This window comes from Adiantum capillus-veneris, chromosome 21 (genome assembly GCF_014529385.1).
Source record: "Adiantum capillus-veneris isolate H3 chromosome 21, ASM1452938v2, whole genome shotgun sequence".
Taxonomy (NCBI): domain Eukaryota; kingdom Viridiplantae; phylum Streptophyta; class Polypodiopsida; order Polypodiales; family Pteridaceae; genus Adiantum; species Adiantum capillus-veneris.
This window is the reverse complement of record NC_140951.1, coordinates 59,205,568-59,220,512: the sequence shown is the minus strand read 5'-3', so window position 1 is coordinate 59,220,512 and position 14,945 is coordinate 59,205,568. Positions and strand designations below refer to the sequence as shown.

The window sequence follows — 14,945 nt, the reverse complement described above, 5'->3', positions numbered from 1 at the left end:
CTTTGCAGTGTTCCTTAGATTAAGCCTGAAGATGTAAAGTCTAACCAGCTAGACCATGCCAAGTATAAGCTCCCCCCCCCCCCCCTTTTTTTTGAGAGTGTAACATAACTAACTGCAACAATCAGAAAAAAGGCAGTATAACCAGTATAACCAAAACTAGGGTATCATTTTGCTGCTCCCTTAACTCACTGATGTCAATGTTCTTAAGTCAAGAAAAAAAAAGACTAAGGTCAGTATAGGTAATCAGTGCTATGTAAGAAAGAAAGAAAGCCCCCCTGAAAAGATCAGTTATCTCAGCCAATGATATGAGCTAGTGAGCAGAAGTATACTCATGATAGTTTCCCAGAAGCCAAGATAGGTAAACATCCACTGAAAACTACAATTATAACTATCAGAATATGGCAGTATTCTAGTAACCAGAAAGTTTATGCATAACCAGCACCACCACCAGGTTTTTAGCCTTTACACTCACCATTTGATTGTTGTAAGCAAATCTAAAAAGTATATATATGATAATTTAGATGTTATATTCTAGCACAGTAGCAATCAGAAAACTAGAGTGAATGTATGTAGTCAGTACCAAGCAAAAAGAAGAAGGCCCCATTTGTAAAGACCAGTTAAGTCAGCCCAACTTTGTTAAATGGAAGAACCAGACCTTGCTATTATTCAAACATACTAAAGATTGAGCATGAAGATGTAGATACTGCGTATAACCAGCTGGATTAGGCCAAGTAAAAGCTCTCCCTCTTTTTTTTATGTAACATTACCAACTGCACCCATCAAAGGATGGTAGTATAATCGGTAACCCTCCTTCCATTACTTAGAAAAAAGCATGGATAGCCAAGCACCTCACCAGGCAGTCAGCCTTTATATTCCCCATCAGTGTCAAAACACCAAGATAATAACCATATGAAAGATTCGATGTCATCTACTAGTATTGCAACTTAAAAAAGGCATCAGATTCAAAACAGTCCTAACCTGTGAGGCACCAGGTGTCGAATATTATGTTTTCAAGAGATGAATCAACAGATCAAGCACCATTCCTTCCTCTCATTCTTTCCCAAGAAAAAATAACAAAGTCTAAGTGAGGGACCAGAAGATCCCTCACCTCTTTATATATGGTCTTGAAGCACCAAGGAGGATCACATAATGCACTCTTTAATGTGATAGCAGCCAGGTTTAGAGCCCGAGCAAATGCAAGATACCGCAACAGAGGCAATCCCCAAAGAGATTCGGGGCCACAATACAGTATGAGAGTCGCGACAGTTTGATGAAAACCAAGCAGAGTCAATGAACTCGAAAGCCGCCCAAATACTCAAGAGGCCAAAGTATAGATTATGGGGTAGTATCCATAGGGTAGCCCCAAAAGTTGGTAAAAAGCACTAACTTCACCAGCAGTTGTACATCACAGGGTAGCAGCTCAATTTTACCAAGTGAGTGTGTGTGTGTGTGTGTGTGTGTGTGTGTGTGTATTTGTGTGTAGCTATGGTCAGCTTGCTGTGACAAAGTGTGTGTGTGTGTGTGTGTGTGTGTGTGTGTGTGTGTGTGAGAGAGAGAGAGAGAGAGAGAGAGAGAGAGTAAGAGAGGTAGAGAGAGAGAGAGAGTAAGATAGATAGATAAGGGAAGAGATAGGTAGAGAAAGAAGGAGTTAGAGAGAGATCATTGTTGGGTTAAGCTTGTCTAATCTAGAATGAAGTACCCGGCTATAATCAGGAAGTAAATACGACGGACATCATATATGCAAAAATGGTTCATGCTCCATCAGAGCTATAAACGAATGGCCAAACAAGACAATCTGGACAAGGAAATTGATGACATTAATTTGGTATGCTGGTATGTTGAGCTCAGAAAACAAAACTCTAAGGTGCTTCCATTGTGGTCAAAGTCTAGTTCTCCTTTGAGAGTGTTCTTGCACTGTCTATTACTTGCTCGCTCAGATCAACTGGACCCACTTGTTCATCCACATTGGAAATCATAACCACCATGTCACAAAGGGAGTTTTGCAATCGGCAATACAACAGATGAGAGAACTTGTGTCTCATGGTGTCCGAGACACCAACGATTGGACTTAGGCATTTGCAATTGAATCTTGCAAAGCAGATGTAATGGGAGTAGTTGTTTTTGAGAAAATGGGAAACCGCAGAATAGCAATGAGCTTCTATCTATACTAAAAGAGATTGGCCATTGATCCATACACAGAGGTGATATTTCAGCTTGTTAACTCCAAACATGTTACCCAGTCTTTTGTCTAACATCCCAGTATCCCGGGGGATTCACTATTAGTAATGGGGGGATGTCACCTGCGTGCATCAAAATTAGAGAAACCCCCCTATGTACGCTATCTTACTTGCTAACTTATCCTCCTACATATGGACAAGATACAGACGTTCTCGTAATGAGCCATCCCCCCTCGTACGGATTTCGTACGGAATGTAATGACTCACTATTTTATGTATACTAGTAACATAATAATTTTAGAAGCACATACTTTTGCAAAAATACATATTGAACTCAGTGTACATTGTAGTGTGTTTTCATTTGCAATAGATGTTAAAAGAACAAACCATGAAAAGCAACAAATATAATGAAAACCAAATTAAAATAAACCAATTGTTTCAATGTAATTTGTCAAAAAACAAATAGCATTTACCTTGTAAACTGATTCAAATCTCAATTTCAAAACATATGATACTACCCACCTACTTAGTAGGCTTCCCACATGGGATTTAAGACACACATATAAAATGGATTGTTCTCTAAATAACAAATAATGCATACTCTTAAACAACTATGAAAAACTTCACTCATCAAATCAAAACACATTACAAAACAACCCATGAAAAGATTAATCTTTTTGAACAAAAACAATTATATGTGATATGAATGCACGTCTATGCTTAAGCAACTGTAACTTTTAAAAAAGCACCATCTGTATTTAATTTTGAGTTTGTACACAAAATATAAATCTTAAAAATTTCACGGGAGTCTCTTTTGTACGGAGACCTCTTTCTCAAAAAAAATCAGTTTACCCTTTTCTTTGGCTCCCACATGGGATTTTCATCACATAATTTCTTTTTCCAAAAAAACTGTCCACCTCATCTTGGGCTCCCACGTGGGATTTAAGGATTATCTTACACATTAAAATCAAACACATTTTCAATAGAGTCAAAGTAATCCAACTTGAAGTGGTTATATGACCTGCATATCATAGTACATTAGGAACCTCCATATGACTATGTGACAAATTGAGACTATATTTATAACTATATACAAAATGAAGACATTGTGTATGTGTGACATATAGACCCAAGGTATGCTAGATGTGTCTTGGCAAGAAACTATAGCTCAAGATAACACACCCGGTCAAGCCATATGACCATGTGGGAAATTGAGACTATAGAATTCGTAACTACATGTAAAAGAAACTAACGATCTTAAAATCTTTAACGCTTTTTATAGTAAAAACAGGCACAACTACACATTTGGTAAGAATGGATAGCTCAAGAGACCCGGTCAAGCCATATGGATAGCTAGAAGAACTAAAGGTGAAAATCGATAGCTCAAGATGGCACACCCGGTCAAGCCATATGACCATGTGACAAATTGAGACTATATTTGTAACTATATACAAAGTGAAGACATTGTATATCTGTGACACATAGACCCAAGGTATGCTAGACGTGTCTTGGCAAGAAACTATAGCTCAAGATAACACACCCGGTCAAGCCATATGACCATGTGGGAAATTGAGACTATAGAATTTGTAACTACATGTAAAAGAAACTAACGATCTTAAAATCTTTAACGCTTTTTATAGTAAAAACATGGACAACTACACATTTGGTAAGAATGGATAGCTCAATAGACCCGATCAGCAAATAGGCTGAAAATTTCAGCAAATAGGAGCAACCACAAGACTTTGCATACGATAGACCACAATTTCTTTACATGAAACTATCCAAATCTGAAATTTCAACTGAAAAGTGCAATTTCAAACACCTGTACTCAGCTTTTCACTCAATTTGTCACGACAAACATCAATACATGTGATCCCACAACTTTGGTACACCTGCGTATTGTTGTTTTGACCTGTTATAACCTGTAAATCAGCTGTTTTGACCTAAAAACAGCCTGTTTTGGACTGTTTTGGTGACCTTTTCGACTCCGGAAGCAAGGGGCTTCGCGATGGAAGCGAAATTGATCGCAGAAGAGCAATTTTAACTCACTGTTCAACAGACTGCACAGGGTTGTTTTGAAACCCTAGGGCTCTGATACCATTTGAAAGCGCGAAGCAGAAGGTATCGGTAGGTGCGCATCGCGATGTAGTGCAAGATTGGGCAAGAAGTAGGAGGCAGAGTGAAGCAGAGAGGAAGCACTAGGGATTGAAGGGGGGAGAGAGAGAGAGAGAGAGAGCTCACGTTTTTGGAGAAAACTCAATAAGTGAGTTTTTGGTTTTCCCACTTTTATTATAAGTGACTTTAAAAAATTGTGTCCAGGTTCAATATGAACCTGGACAAAGTACAAAAATGTACAAAAAGGGGTTATTTAGGCCTTTAACCCAACATTGTACAATCCATTTATGCAAGAGGGTTCCAAAACTTGAAAACCTAATCTGATGGACTCTTCCGGACACAGAGGCACTGCGAACATGCTCACAAAATTTCCGGTACTAATCCTCCTAGGATTTTAGACACTCCTATCTAGGGATATGTAGTTCATTGACTATGGAAGTCAATGAAGCATGCCCACATGGCGCACAGATCCATGTGCACGTGACATCTTGCAAGGCTGGGTTAGGCAAAGCCAGAGGAACCCCACGACTCCTAAATGTTGGGCCAAACTATCACTTATTTAAAAACCTTAAATAAGAGTTGCTTCACATATTGATACCACCTGGGCTTGATACTAATGCTACTGTATGGGAACACTCCCTAGTGCCTACACCTAGTAGACACTGCTGTGCTCGTGCACTCAAAGGGTATGCAACTAATCTATATAAAGTACGTGGACATGCAGACCTGCATACAAGCTCACAAGGGTGCTAAAGCACTCCCTAGGCTGTCCTAAGCCCTAGATCTAAAGTGCGTGGACATGCAGACCTGCATACAAGCTCACAAGGGTACCAAAACACTCCCTAGGTTGTCCTAAGCCCTAGAAGTAGAAGTTAGCTTGTCTACATGCACATAGGGTTAGCTGTGTACCTGACACAGCCCACAACCCATATCCATCAGGAGAAGCCATCAATAAATGCCACATGTCCAAAATGCCATCAAATGCATAAAACTCAGATTTTGACCCCAAACTGACCTAGGAACAAGGCTCTTGTCTCTAGCACACCTTCCCAATGATCAGATACATGGCACACCAAGCCTCGGGCAGGTACGCCCACCTCACATAAGGCTGGGTACAGCCACAAAAACAGTCCCCCACTCCATAATCCTACTCTTGAGAGATGTCGAAGCCACCTTGCGATAGGAAATGGAACTCTGACAAGTTTTTGTCGCAACTTAATCTTTTGTTCTCTATTGCTCTACGCTGATGAATCGATAAGTCCTACTTTCAATCAAGCATGTGTCTTGCGGGATCATATGTACCCAATCATGGACGATTCGATTTTTCAAGAAGGCCCCAGAAAAGAAAGGATGGGGGCTTGTGTGTGCGTGTGGTTTTCTTTACTTTACTTTTGGGGGAAAGGCGCAGCAACTGTGCGGGGGATGTTATCAATATGGACTACGTAGTCGGTAAATCTTGACTTGGCACATGCCATAGTACCAAAATCGGCACCAGCTGGGAAAAGCAAGGATCGTCGCCAAAATCCAATATCACAAATACAGAAGGCAGCCTTATTTTTTGGGCCTAGCAGACAAATACTCACTCATACAGGTAGCTTTTGAGGACATCATGCTCATAGAAGAGCAGCTTTCCAACCAAATTCTTTTGGAGCCTACGTAAACAGGCCAAGGACCTCAATTAAAAGTCTCTGCCTTGACAGAGCACTACATTCAAACTTGTGTGAAAAAATTGTAAGGGCACACTTTGTGCTTGTAAATCAAAATAGAACAAAAGGGGTGCCAATTCTCATACCAATGATTCCATCCTGATAGAGATCTTGTGAGTACTGTGTCTTAAATAGAAGTTCTATTTTGTGATAGTTTCTCTTTTCAAGTTAAGGGTTTGCACTTCATTTGAGTGACCACCTCTCACAAAATTGATTGCCATTTTCAATATATATGCTTCATTCAGTCAAAAGGATCTCCCTTTGAAGGTGACTAGGGGATAAGGCAAGAGAAAAAAGGACTGAAAAAGCGAAATAAAAAAACTGAATTTGAAAAAGAACACTAAAACCACATAACACAATTTATCACTAGAACAAAGAAAAGACAAATTGACTTTGTTATGGTCAGGTCTATCGAGGCACTGGACCATAATATTTATTTTCTCATCAACACTTCCACAATCATACTAACTTGTATACATCTCTACTTCATGAGAACCGATAAAAGCAACAATAGACACACCTTATAGTTAGGAGGTGGAGGTATGAGGCAGTTTAACCTTCGATGTGGAGGAGGACAGTGACGTTCATAATGTTCCATTAAGGAAAGATTTAGCTTCAGTTTAAGCTGGCTATGGAGATGACGATCCAGACATGGTATCGATTCGGAATGTCGCATGTCGCAAGACTGCACGAAGAAGTCTTGCCAAAATCAAAGGTTGCTTCTCAGAGTCTTAATAATTTTTTAAAATATAAGACACAAGGGTCGCTCTACCCTTCAGAAGTCTATTGAATGTAAGAGACTTACAGGAAAAGTCTTGATGGTCACATCAAAAACATTGTCCTCTGTGTTAGATACTTCGTTTACTTTTTCTCTGATACTTGCATTTGCTGCTCCTTCCATCGGTTCTGAGCCAGCTTCATTTGCATCATCGTCTTTGACTGCATTTTGGCCAAGCCTTCTTGAAGCCATCTCCCCAACATCTTGCAGATGCATTGAATCTCTTTTATTCTGAAGAGCAGCTTTCAAAAACGACCCATAATATGTGCATACAAGGGACAATGCCACAAGCATTAGACAAACTGAGAGTACTAGGCGTTTTCCTTGTGAACCATCATTGTGGCCCCGCATTTTGGCACAACTGTGATTCCCCAACATTCAAATAACTCCACAAGTCTGCATGCATTTCAAAAAAAAAGGTACTCGTTCAAAACTCAAAGGGAGCATAAATCTTATAAAGTATATACCTTCATAGAAAAAGAAAAGACTGAACTTGCGAAACAAAACACTCACAAAACAGAAAAACAAGAGACACAAGAAAACGGATAAAGAAAAAACTCAAGAAAGAGCTACAAAAGAAGCACTCTGTATATGTCTCAACATCCCTTGTTTCAAGATAGTGGAGTGTTTCCCGAATGGTACATATCAGTTGGCTAACCTGGATGGGGTTCTACATAAGTCAAGGGTAAATGGATTGCGTCTTAAATTGTATCATGCCAGGTTAATGATGGTCGAGCAAGATGAGTTGTCTGTGGATCAAGCAGTGTTGGTGAAGGATGAAGAGACTTGTGACGTTGCGAGTCTCATATCGCTTTTTGCTGCTGCTGATCATGAATGATCTAGCAGGCTAGGGGATGGGCAAATTATGTTAGGAGTTTTTTGGAGCAAGGGATTGCGCATATGTACATACACATGCATGATGCATCGAATAAAGGTTTGCCCATTTTCCATAGCCAGGTGGTTACGTGGGGCCCACATGTGTACAGGTAGGATAGGGTGTACGTAGTGCATCGATTTTCATTGTTACCAGTACCAATGTGTTTTTTATACAATAAGGAGGAGTTGGTAGCGCGTAAAACTTCTCGAGAAAGCTATCCGCGGGCCGACGACATGAGGTAAGCAGGTGCGTCACATGGCATCTAGTGGCGCCAGGAGGTCGAATGGGGTCAATATTTGCACATGGATGAGTACGGACACGACGTGGATGTTTTCTTCTGATAATTATGCAGAAAGGTCATCATGAGGACCATCTTTTGGGGCCACTTCACGTGGTGGCGGGATGCATTATTGAAAAAAGTCGAGTGCCAGGTGTGCGGATGATGCAAAAAAGTGACAACTATGCACTGCGAGGTCAGTTTTTGGCATGTTCGGGGTCCGTTTCAGGTCATCTAAAAGGCCAAGGGTGCCCAACTAATAAATCTAAGTGTGGGAACTGAAAAAACAGAGAGAAGACCAGAAAAAACGTGGAGAAGAGAGGAGGAACAGCTACAAGTGTGTTTTTGGGGTTTTTGGAGCCTGTTTTGGACGTAAACTGCTCATCCGAGGTCGGATTTGAGCACTTTGACATTGTAGAGTGGGGTTTTGGGCCGTTCCGGACGCGATGGCACTGTTCATTTTGCCAAATTCCTCACTATTTTTCTGCTATTTTGGCTATGTAAGTTTCTCCTATGAGCGAAGCTTCTACTCCTATTTGTGATTGTATCTGGCATATTTTACCCATATTGTGTGAGCTATTTGCCCCATTGGTGTTGGCCCAAGCTCATTTGTATCTAAACATCAGAAGTTCTCCTCTTTTGAGCTGAGTTTTTTGGTTGTGTGTGTGTGTGTCTCTCTCTCTCTCTCTATGTGGAGTGGGTAAATGGGTAGTCTCTCTCCTCTCACTCCATAGGTGTGTTCCCTGTCTCGGCCAGGTGGATTGTGTAAGCCGAGTGGTGCCCCATAGTGTGTGTGTGTGTGTATCCTTCCAAGAGTGTGTGTCGGGTCATTATAGAGGCGTTCTATGTGTTATTCAAAGTGTAGCCTTCGAGAGACCACGTTAGGGATTCTATAAGTCCAAGGACCTATATTGTAAACATTTTGCAAGATACGGGGGGGGGGGGGGTTCAACTTGAGTAAATATCCTCAATTGATATGGTGTAGTGCGGTCTCCAGCAACCCCCACCTGTTGTGCATTGATTGGCCTCTCGTCACTCACAAATCAAATATTAACTTGGATCTGACGATGCTCGTGGTCCAAAGAAAAGGCTACATGGTAGTATCCAAGAACTTTCATAGACATATCTCTACCTAAGTATAGCATTTCATAAACACCTACGATGATAAATCCTCGATGGCAGTGATCTCTGCAATGGCATCCATGAATTATGTAGAGTATTAAAAGCTTAAAACTACCAATATACCATTTAAAAACTCTTACAATATAATATGAGTTGTATCAAATAAGATCACCAAAAACATAGCAGGAACTCTTCCCCTCCATTGTGGTGGATCTTCAACAAAGTAAGTCAATGTATAAGCCAATCTTTTCAAGAAAATAATAGGTCAAGTTAATACACTAAATTAAAAAAGAAGATAAATACCTCGAATGAACTCAATGATATGACCCACTACATAGGATGCACTGCGTCGAGGATCCATTTGTGGCCAATTCTTTGATCTAAGAGATATCAATAAAATTTAACATCAACTGTGTCTGACTTTAAGTGAAAGCCACAATGTCAATTTGAACTTATTGTTATGAGTTCGCTAGTTGCAATACTTTCTTGAATACAATGTTTGGAGTGTAGTAACACTCCGCTAATTGAGTGTTTTCAGTATTGACAACAATCCTCATGTTAACTGCACTTCGCACATGTGACATTGCAACATACAATTGTCCATGAGAGAAGATCGATGATGCAAGATATAGTCCGAGAATTCCCAGTGTTTGCCCTTGTGCTTTATTGATAGTCATCCCAAAAGCAAGCCTGATTGGAAACTAACGACGCTTCATTTGAAATGGAAGCCCCTAATGGTTTCCAATAATAAAGTCAATCCTTGGAATAAAAACTCTCTCTCCAATATTCGATCCTGTAACTATCTCTACCTCAATTACCTTATGATGAAATTGCTTGCATATCAATCTGGTTCCGTTACACAAACCACGTCTTGGATCCAAATTCCGCAGCAACATGATAGGAGCATTTTCTTTCAAGACTAAAGCATGATGTGGAAAACCACCACCAAGAGTTTAGATATTCAATTGTGTACAAACGTGACATACAAATTGAATCTGCACTAAGATACTCTTTGCAAACTCCATGCCTCCTTTGCAATGCATAGTCATTGATTAAATCCACCTCTTTATTCCGCGGGGCAAGTATTGATCGATCTCTGAAAAAACTTGCATGATCTTGCACATAACACAAATCTCTATATATAAAGCCTAGAAGATCCGCCAAACTATTTCCTGGAAGCATCATGTGTGAAGGTATTTTCACTCTATCTAAGTCTCCTCCATCATCCATATCCCCATTGCTAATATCAAGCACCCAACGCAAAAAACTTTGTTGAAGCGCATTTTGACCACATTCAAGTATGCGCATACTTTTGGTAAGCCTCAATATCTTCGTACATTTTCATAGGTGAGAATGACACAATGAAGCATTTACAATGTCTGCACGACTACTTTTGGTGCAACAAGTAGTATTTGTCGAAAATCGCCTCCAAACAAAATGAGTTTTCCACCAAACAAAGTATTTCGCTGCATAATGTCTCTTAAAGTTCTGTCCACTGCTTCAAATGCATAGCGATGTGTCATGGGAGCTTCATCCCATATAAGCAAAGCTGCATTCCTTAGAAGTTCTGCAAGTTGACTATTTACCTTTATATTGCAAGTTGCTTCATAGTGAAGATCCAAAGCTATCTTAAACCTAGAATGAGCAGTTCTTCCATTACTCAAAAGCAAAGCTATAATACCTGAAGATGCACATGCAAGAGCAATTCTACAACTTCCTCGCAATTGTGAAAAAAGTGCATTGTATAGGTAAGTTTTTCTCGAGCCACCAGGACCATCTAAGAAAAATACCTTCCCTGAATGTGTGTCAACAACTTGCAACACTTGGTGGTAAGCATCTCGTTGATCCTCATTTAAGGAAGTCTCCATACAATCTCCTATTTTACGTTGCTCATCAACATTAAACATTGTCTCTTCAGCCATAACACCGGTTTCACTTAAGGATACCATTGTTGAGTCTATTGCAGACAACATAATCGCAAAGCCTCTTCCCATGTTGTTGCAAAAAGCATTCTATATGAAGCAAAGCTTGATTTTTTGCCACAGCAAATCGTACACTTGCATATGAAATACGCATCCTTAGGGCATAAACATAGTCCTCACCAAATTCGGTACAAAATGTGTCCCAAAGAGCAGCCGGATGTAGTGGCTCACAAAACACTAATATGATTGCAAAGAGTTGTCTCAATTGCATTCCATTTTGAAAAAAAGATGCCTCTTGGAGGCAAAATGACCATTCTTCATCGTCTTGCAATAATCCTCTAGCTATACATGCCTCTGCAAGTCTTCAAAAAATTTACATCCTTTGCAAATATTGACTAGCATTCGTAGGTAATAAACCTCACCAATAGTGGGGACAACATTGTACATTCTTCCAATCGAAATACCATGTTGTCGTGGAGACCATGCCTTTTGACTTTTATTGCATACCCAACCACTTGGAAAGTCATTATATGTGAAGCTATTTGCTTCTGGATAGTTTTGATTTGCAACAAATCATTCTGTCAAGGTAGTTTTTTTATTTTTCTCGTTATCCAGTAAATGTGATACATCTGAACCATCTTGAAATGTAACCATATTCTACAATGGAAGGTGTACTTGCAATCGTTGAATAGCTGGTTTTTCACTATGCATGTCAAAGCCAAATATTCTCCACATAGCTTCGGATCAAGAAACATAATGTGCATTGAGATAACTCTTGATCTCATCAATAGGCCCTTCAAAATCTTGAAGAACAATAGTGGCTATCATGTCCCTTGGAATGTATCTGTGGACTTATATGCGGATGCAAGTATCAACAATATATGAGCATGAGGAAGACCTCGTTTTGGAAACTCTATCACTGAAACATGTCCAATCACCTCACCAAATACGGCTTGCTTGATAAGTAAATGCATCAAATCTTGGAACTTTTGATAAAACACACGTGCAGTCACATCAGGACGATGACAGCACTTTGTCCAGGTAGTGAGGCATTATCTATTTCCTTCCATCGTGGATTACATGTGAATGTCATAAAGAGATCGGGTTTACCCTTACTATGAACAATTTCCATTGCATCTTGGAATAGTTGGCACATATATCTTGGACCTCCAACAAAAGACGAAGGCATAACAATTCTACGGCCAACATTTTGACCTTCGGTCCTTTCTAAGCCATCTCTTGCCTCAACCATGTCAACAAATCCTTGGTACACTTCATCACGAAGTGTTCTTTGGTTATTTCGCGTCCACAATAGTCGTGACTCCTCTATAGTACTATAAGCATCCACAACATATTGTTGTAATAGCCTACCCCCTCGAAGAAGACACTCCACTGTATCATCTCTTGTTTGTAAGCGAAAGCCATAATATTTCTTTTGACTCAACTTTTTTCCATCGCTAGTCTGTAGATAAAGATGCCACCCATCCTCTCCAGTTGGAAATAATATAACATACAATAAGGACATGTAAGCTCGATGCATGCTGGATTCTTTTCAAGCCCTTGTGTTGAAAATTTAGTACAATGTCGCAATGGCCAATATTTCTATCATCCCCTTGCCCATGCATAATTGCAACAACTTTTGAACCCCTCGGAGCGAGATATTGCCAACCATCACAATGATGCTCCGCAATAACCATCCTAATATTGGGTACAATAGCATGTCCAGACAAAGAAGCAACAGATTGTAGAGCATTCGCATAGGGATTTACTCTATGCATCATCAATTGCAAGCATTCTAGAATACTACGATCTAAATTTGAAACATGATGCAATCTGTTGCTCAACTCATGTTTGGTATCGAAAAAATATAATTGTGCAAAGCGTGGAACTTCATTTTGTCCTTCTGCTAGCACTAAAGAACCAATGCTATGATACACAAATCCATGTACCTTAAAAGTATATACAACTCTTCCACCACAATTAATAGTCTCATCGACATGGGCACCAAGAGACACAAGTGCCAATGCATTATTATATCCCCAAATGTTTTGCAAGAACTGTCTACTTCTTGTTGTGTTTGAACTCATCAAATCTTTCAATTCATTTGGTGGCTCATTCAAAGGAAGTAATCTAACTCTTCCATCAGAGCAACAATATTTACCCACGAATATTTGGATGGTCTTTTCTTCAGCCTTTGCTCCGCATTTGGAGCAAACAAAATCTAAGCTTCCTAAGTTGTGCATCACACACTTTTTGGATAGAATAGGTGCCACCGACTTGTGATCTAAAAGGAGAGAAGTTGGGTACTCAAAGTGGATGGACAAACAACACTTTGCTACTTTAGTATAGTTTCCCTCTTCAAGGATAACAATAGGCTATGCAGTCTCTTGATTACATCGCAATGCTATGTTCTCAGTCGTACCAACATCCATGGCTTCAAAGTTTTCTTCATGTACATCAGGCAAGCATAGTCTCTCATTGCACTCCAGTATAGTTCCAATGGTATTTTGTAGTGAATGCCTTGTTCTCTCTCGTGCTATCTGGCATCTTGCCTTTCGCGATTCATCACATAGTCGGCTTCGTCGTGCATGACCAGGTGATAATATACGTGGTCCTGGTACCATCTATCAAATCACGTGCAAGTAGATATCTCATATAAGCTACTTTCTATAGTTTTAATTAAAATTAAGTCTGACTCCATTTTGCATAATAAACAATCAATATAAACAAAATCAAATTCTCTCCTGTAAACTAAATACAATTAAAAAAAACAGTTCAATGAAGATGCAACATAGCATTACATGTTTCTTCCATTATGAAGATTAGGTCGTTAAGCAACTTGGCGTTGCTTTGGTCGAACCAATTTAGCCAAAGCACTTAATTTATTTGTAGTAGCTTGCATATCAGAAAGTCTTAAACCTTGAACCTTTGTCAACGCACCCAACTCCTCAATCCTGGCACAATGTGTCGCAGAGTATTGTCTTGATTTCTTCCTTTTGATTCGCGTTGACTCCTTGAAACCTCTTTTCGAAGATTCTCAATAGATGCCAATATCATCTTTTGAGAATCTTCAACTTGAGAGAGTTTCTCTCTCAAATATGCCTCACTCTCTAATCTCTACAAGTTTGTTGCTTTTGCCTCTTCTTGCAATTTCCACAGTATCCCACTTTCAATCTCCAATGTAGAGCTTAATGTTTCAACCACATCAGAGACATTGATTTGCATTGTCTCGATCCTTTTGCAGGAGGCTTTGATCTCTAGCAGAGTTTCAATAATAGGCTTTTCAGAACCCAACATTTCGAGCTGCTCTCTTTGCCGCACGTACATTGTGAATAGGAAGAGATGACAATATTCCCTCTTCATTAGCTGATGCACTTGCAGCTATATGAGAAGATATCAAGCCCTTGGTTGCAATAGCGAGAGAAATGGCATGACTAATCTCCATTTTATTGTACACAAAAAACTATAGTGGTTGCAAAGAGAAATGTGACAACCAAAGAGAAAGGTTTGAATGCTTGTAAATAAAAAATAATTATCTCAAAAATTCATTTTTAAAGTGGCCGCAAATTAAGAAACAAAGAAAATACATCATCTCTATCTAGTTTTGAGAAATAACAAATCGCATGAGAAGTGGCAAACAAATCCATGAATAAAAGTTTTGCTTAATACATGTTCAACCCCATCTACATTTGAAAATGGGAAAAGAGCATTTAGCGCTAGCACGCTTGAAAGCAAGCTCCTTGTGATTCTCTATCCTATCAGGTCCAACAATGCTCTTTAAAGCATTAATTTTGCTATAAGCTTCACAGATAGAACAACAACCAATTGAGAATCGAGGTAGAGTGCATCCGAGTACCCCAGCTTTACTCGTATTTGCAATAGGTGTAGGTTGCGGAACCATTGACTGGGATTATTTTGGATTCTGACAAACACTTGGTGAAAGGGCACCCTGTCTCGAGTCATGGAAGTGC

General features: G+C 39.6%; 2 protein-coding genes across 2 annotated transcripts; both read right to left on the bottom strand.

Annotated features, from left to right (window-relative positions):
- Positions 1–6,366: 6,366 nt before the first annotated feature.
- Positions 6,367–7,167, bottom strand: LOC147431018 (putative methyltransferase PMT8). Its single transcript, XM_086494495.1, has 2 exons — positions 6,804–7,167; positions 6,367–6,683 (listed from the first exon to the last, which is right to left on the bottom strand). Exons 1-2 carry the CDS (start codon positions 7,152–7,154, stop codon positions 6,480–6,482), a joined length of 555 nt encoding a protein of 184 aa, XP_086350621.1. The 5' UTR covers positions 7,155–7,167; the 3' UTR covers positions 6,367–6,479.
- A 4,816-nt stretch (positions 7,168–11,983) lies between these two features.
- On the bottom strand, positions 11,984–13,217 carry LOC147431017 (uncharacterized). Its single transcript, XM_086493615.1, has 2 exons — positions 12,489–13,217; positions 11,984–12,436 (listed from the first exon to the last, which is right to left on the bottom strand). The coding sequence occupies exons 1-2, from the start codon at positions 13,215–13,217 to the stop codon at positions 11,984–11,986; spliced, it is 1,182 nt and encodes a 393-aa protein (XP_086349741.1).
- Between the last annotated feature and the right edge of the window lie 1,728 nt (positions 13,218–14,945).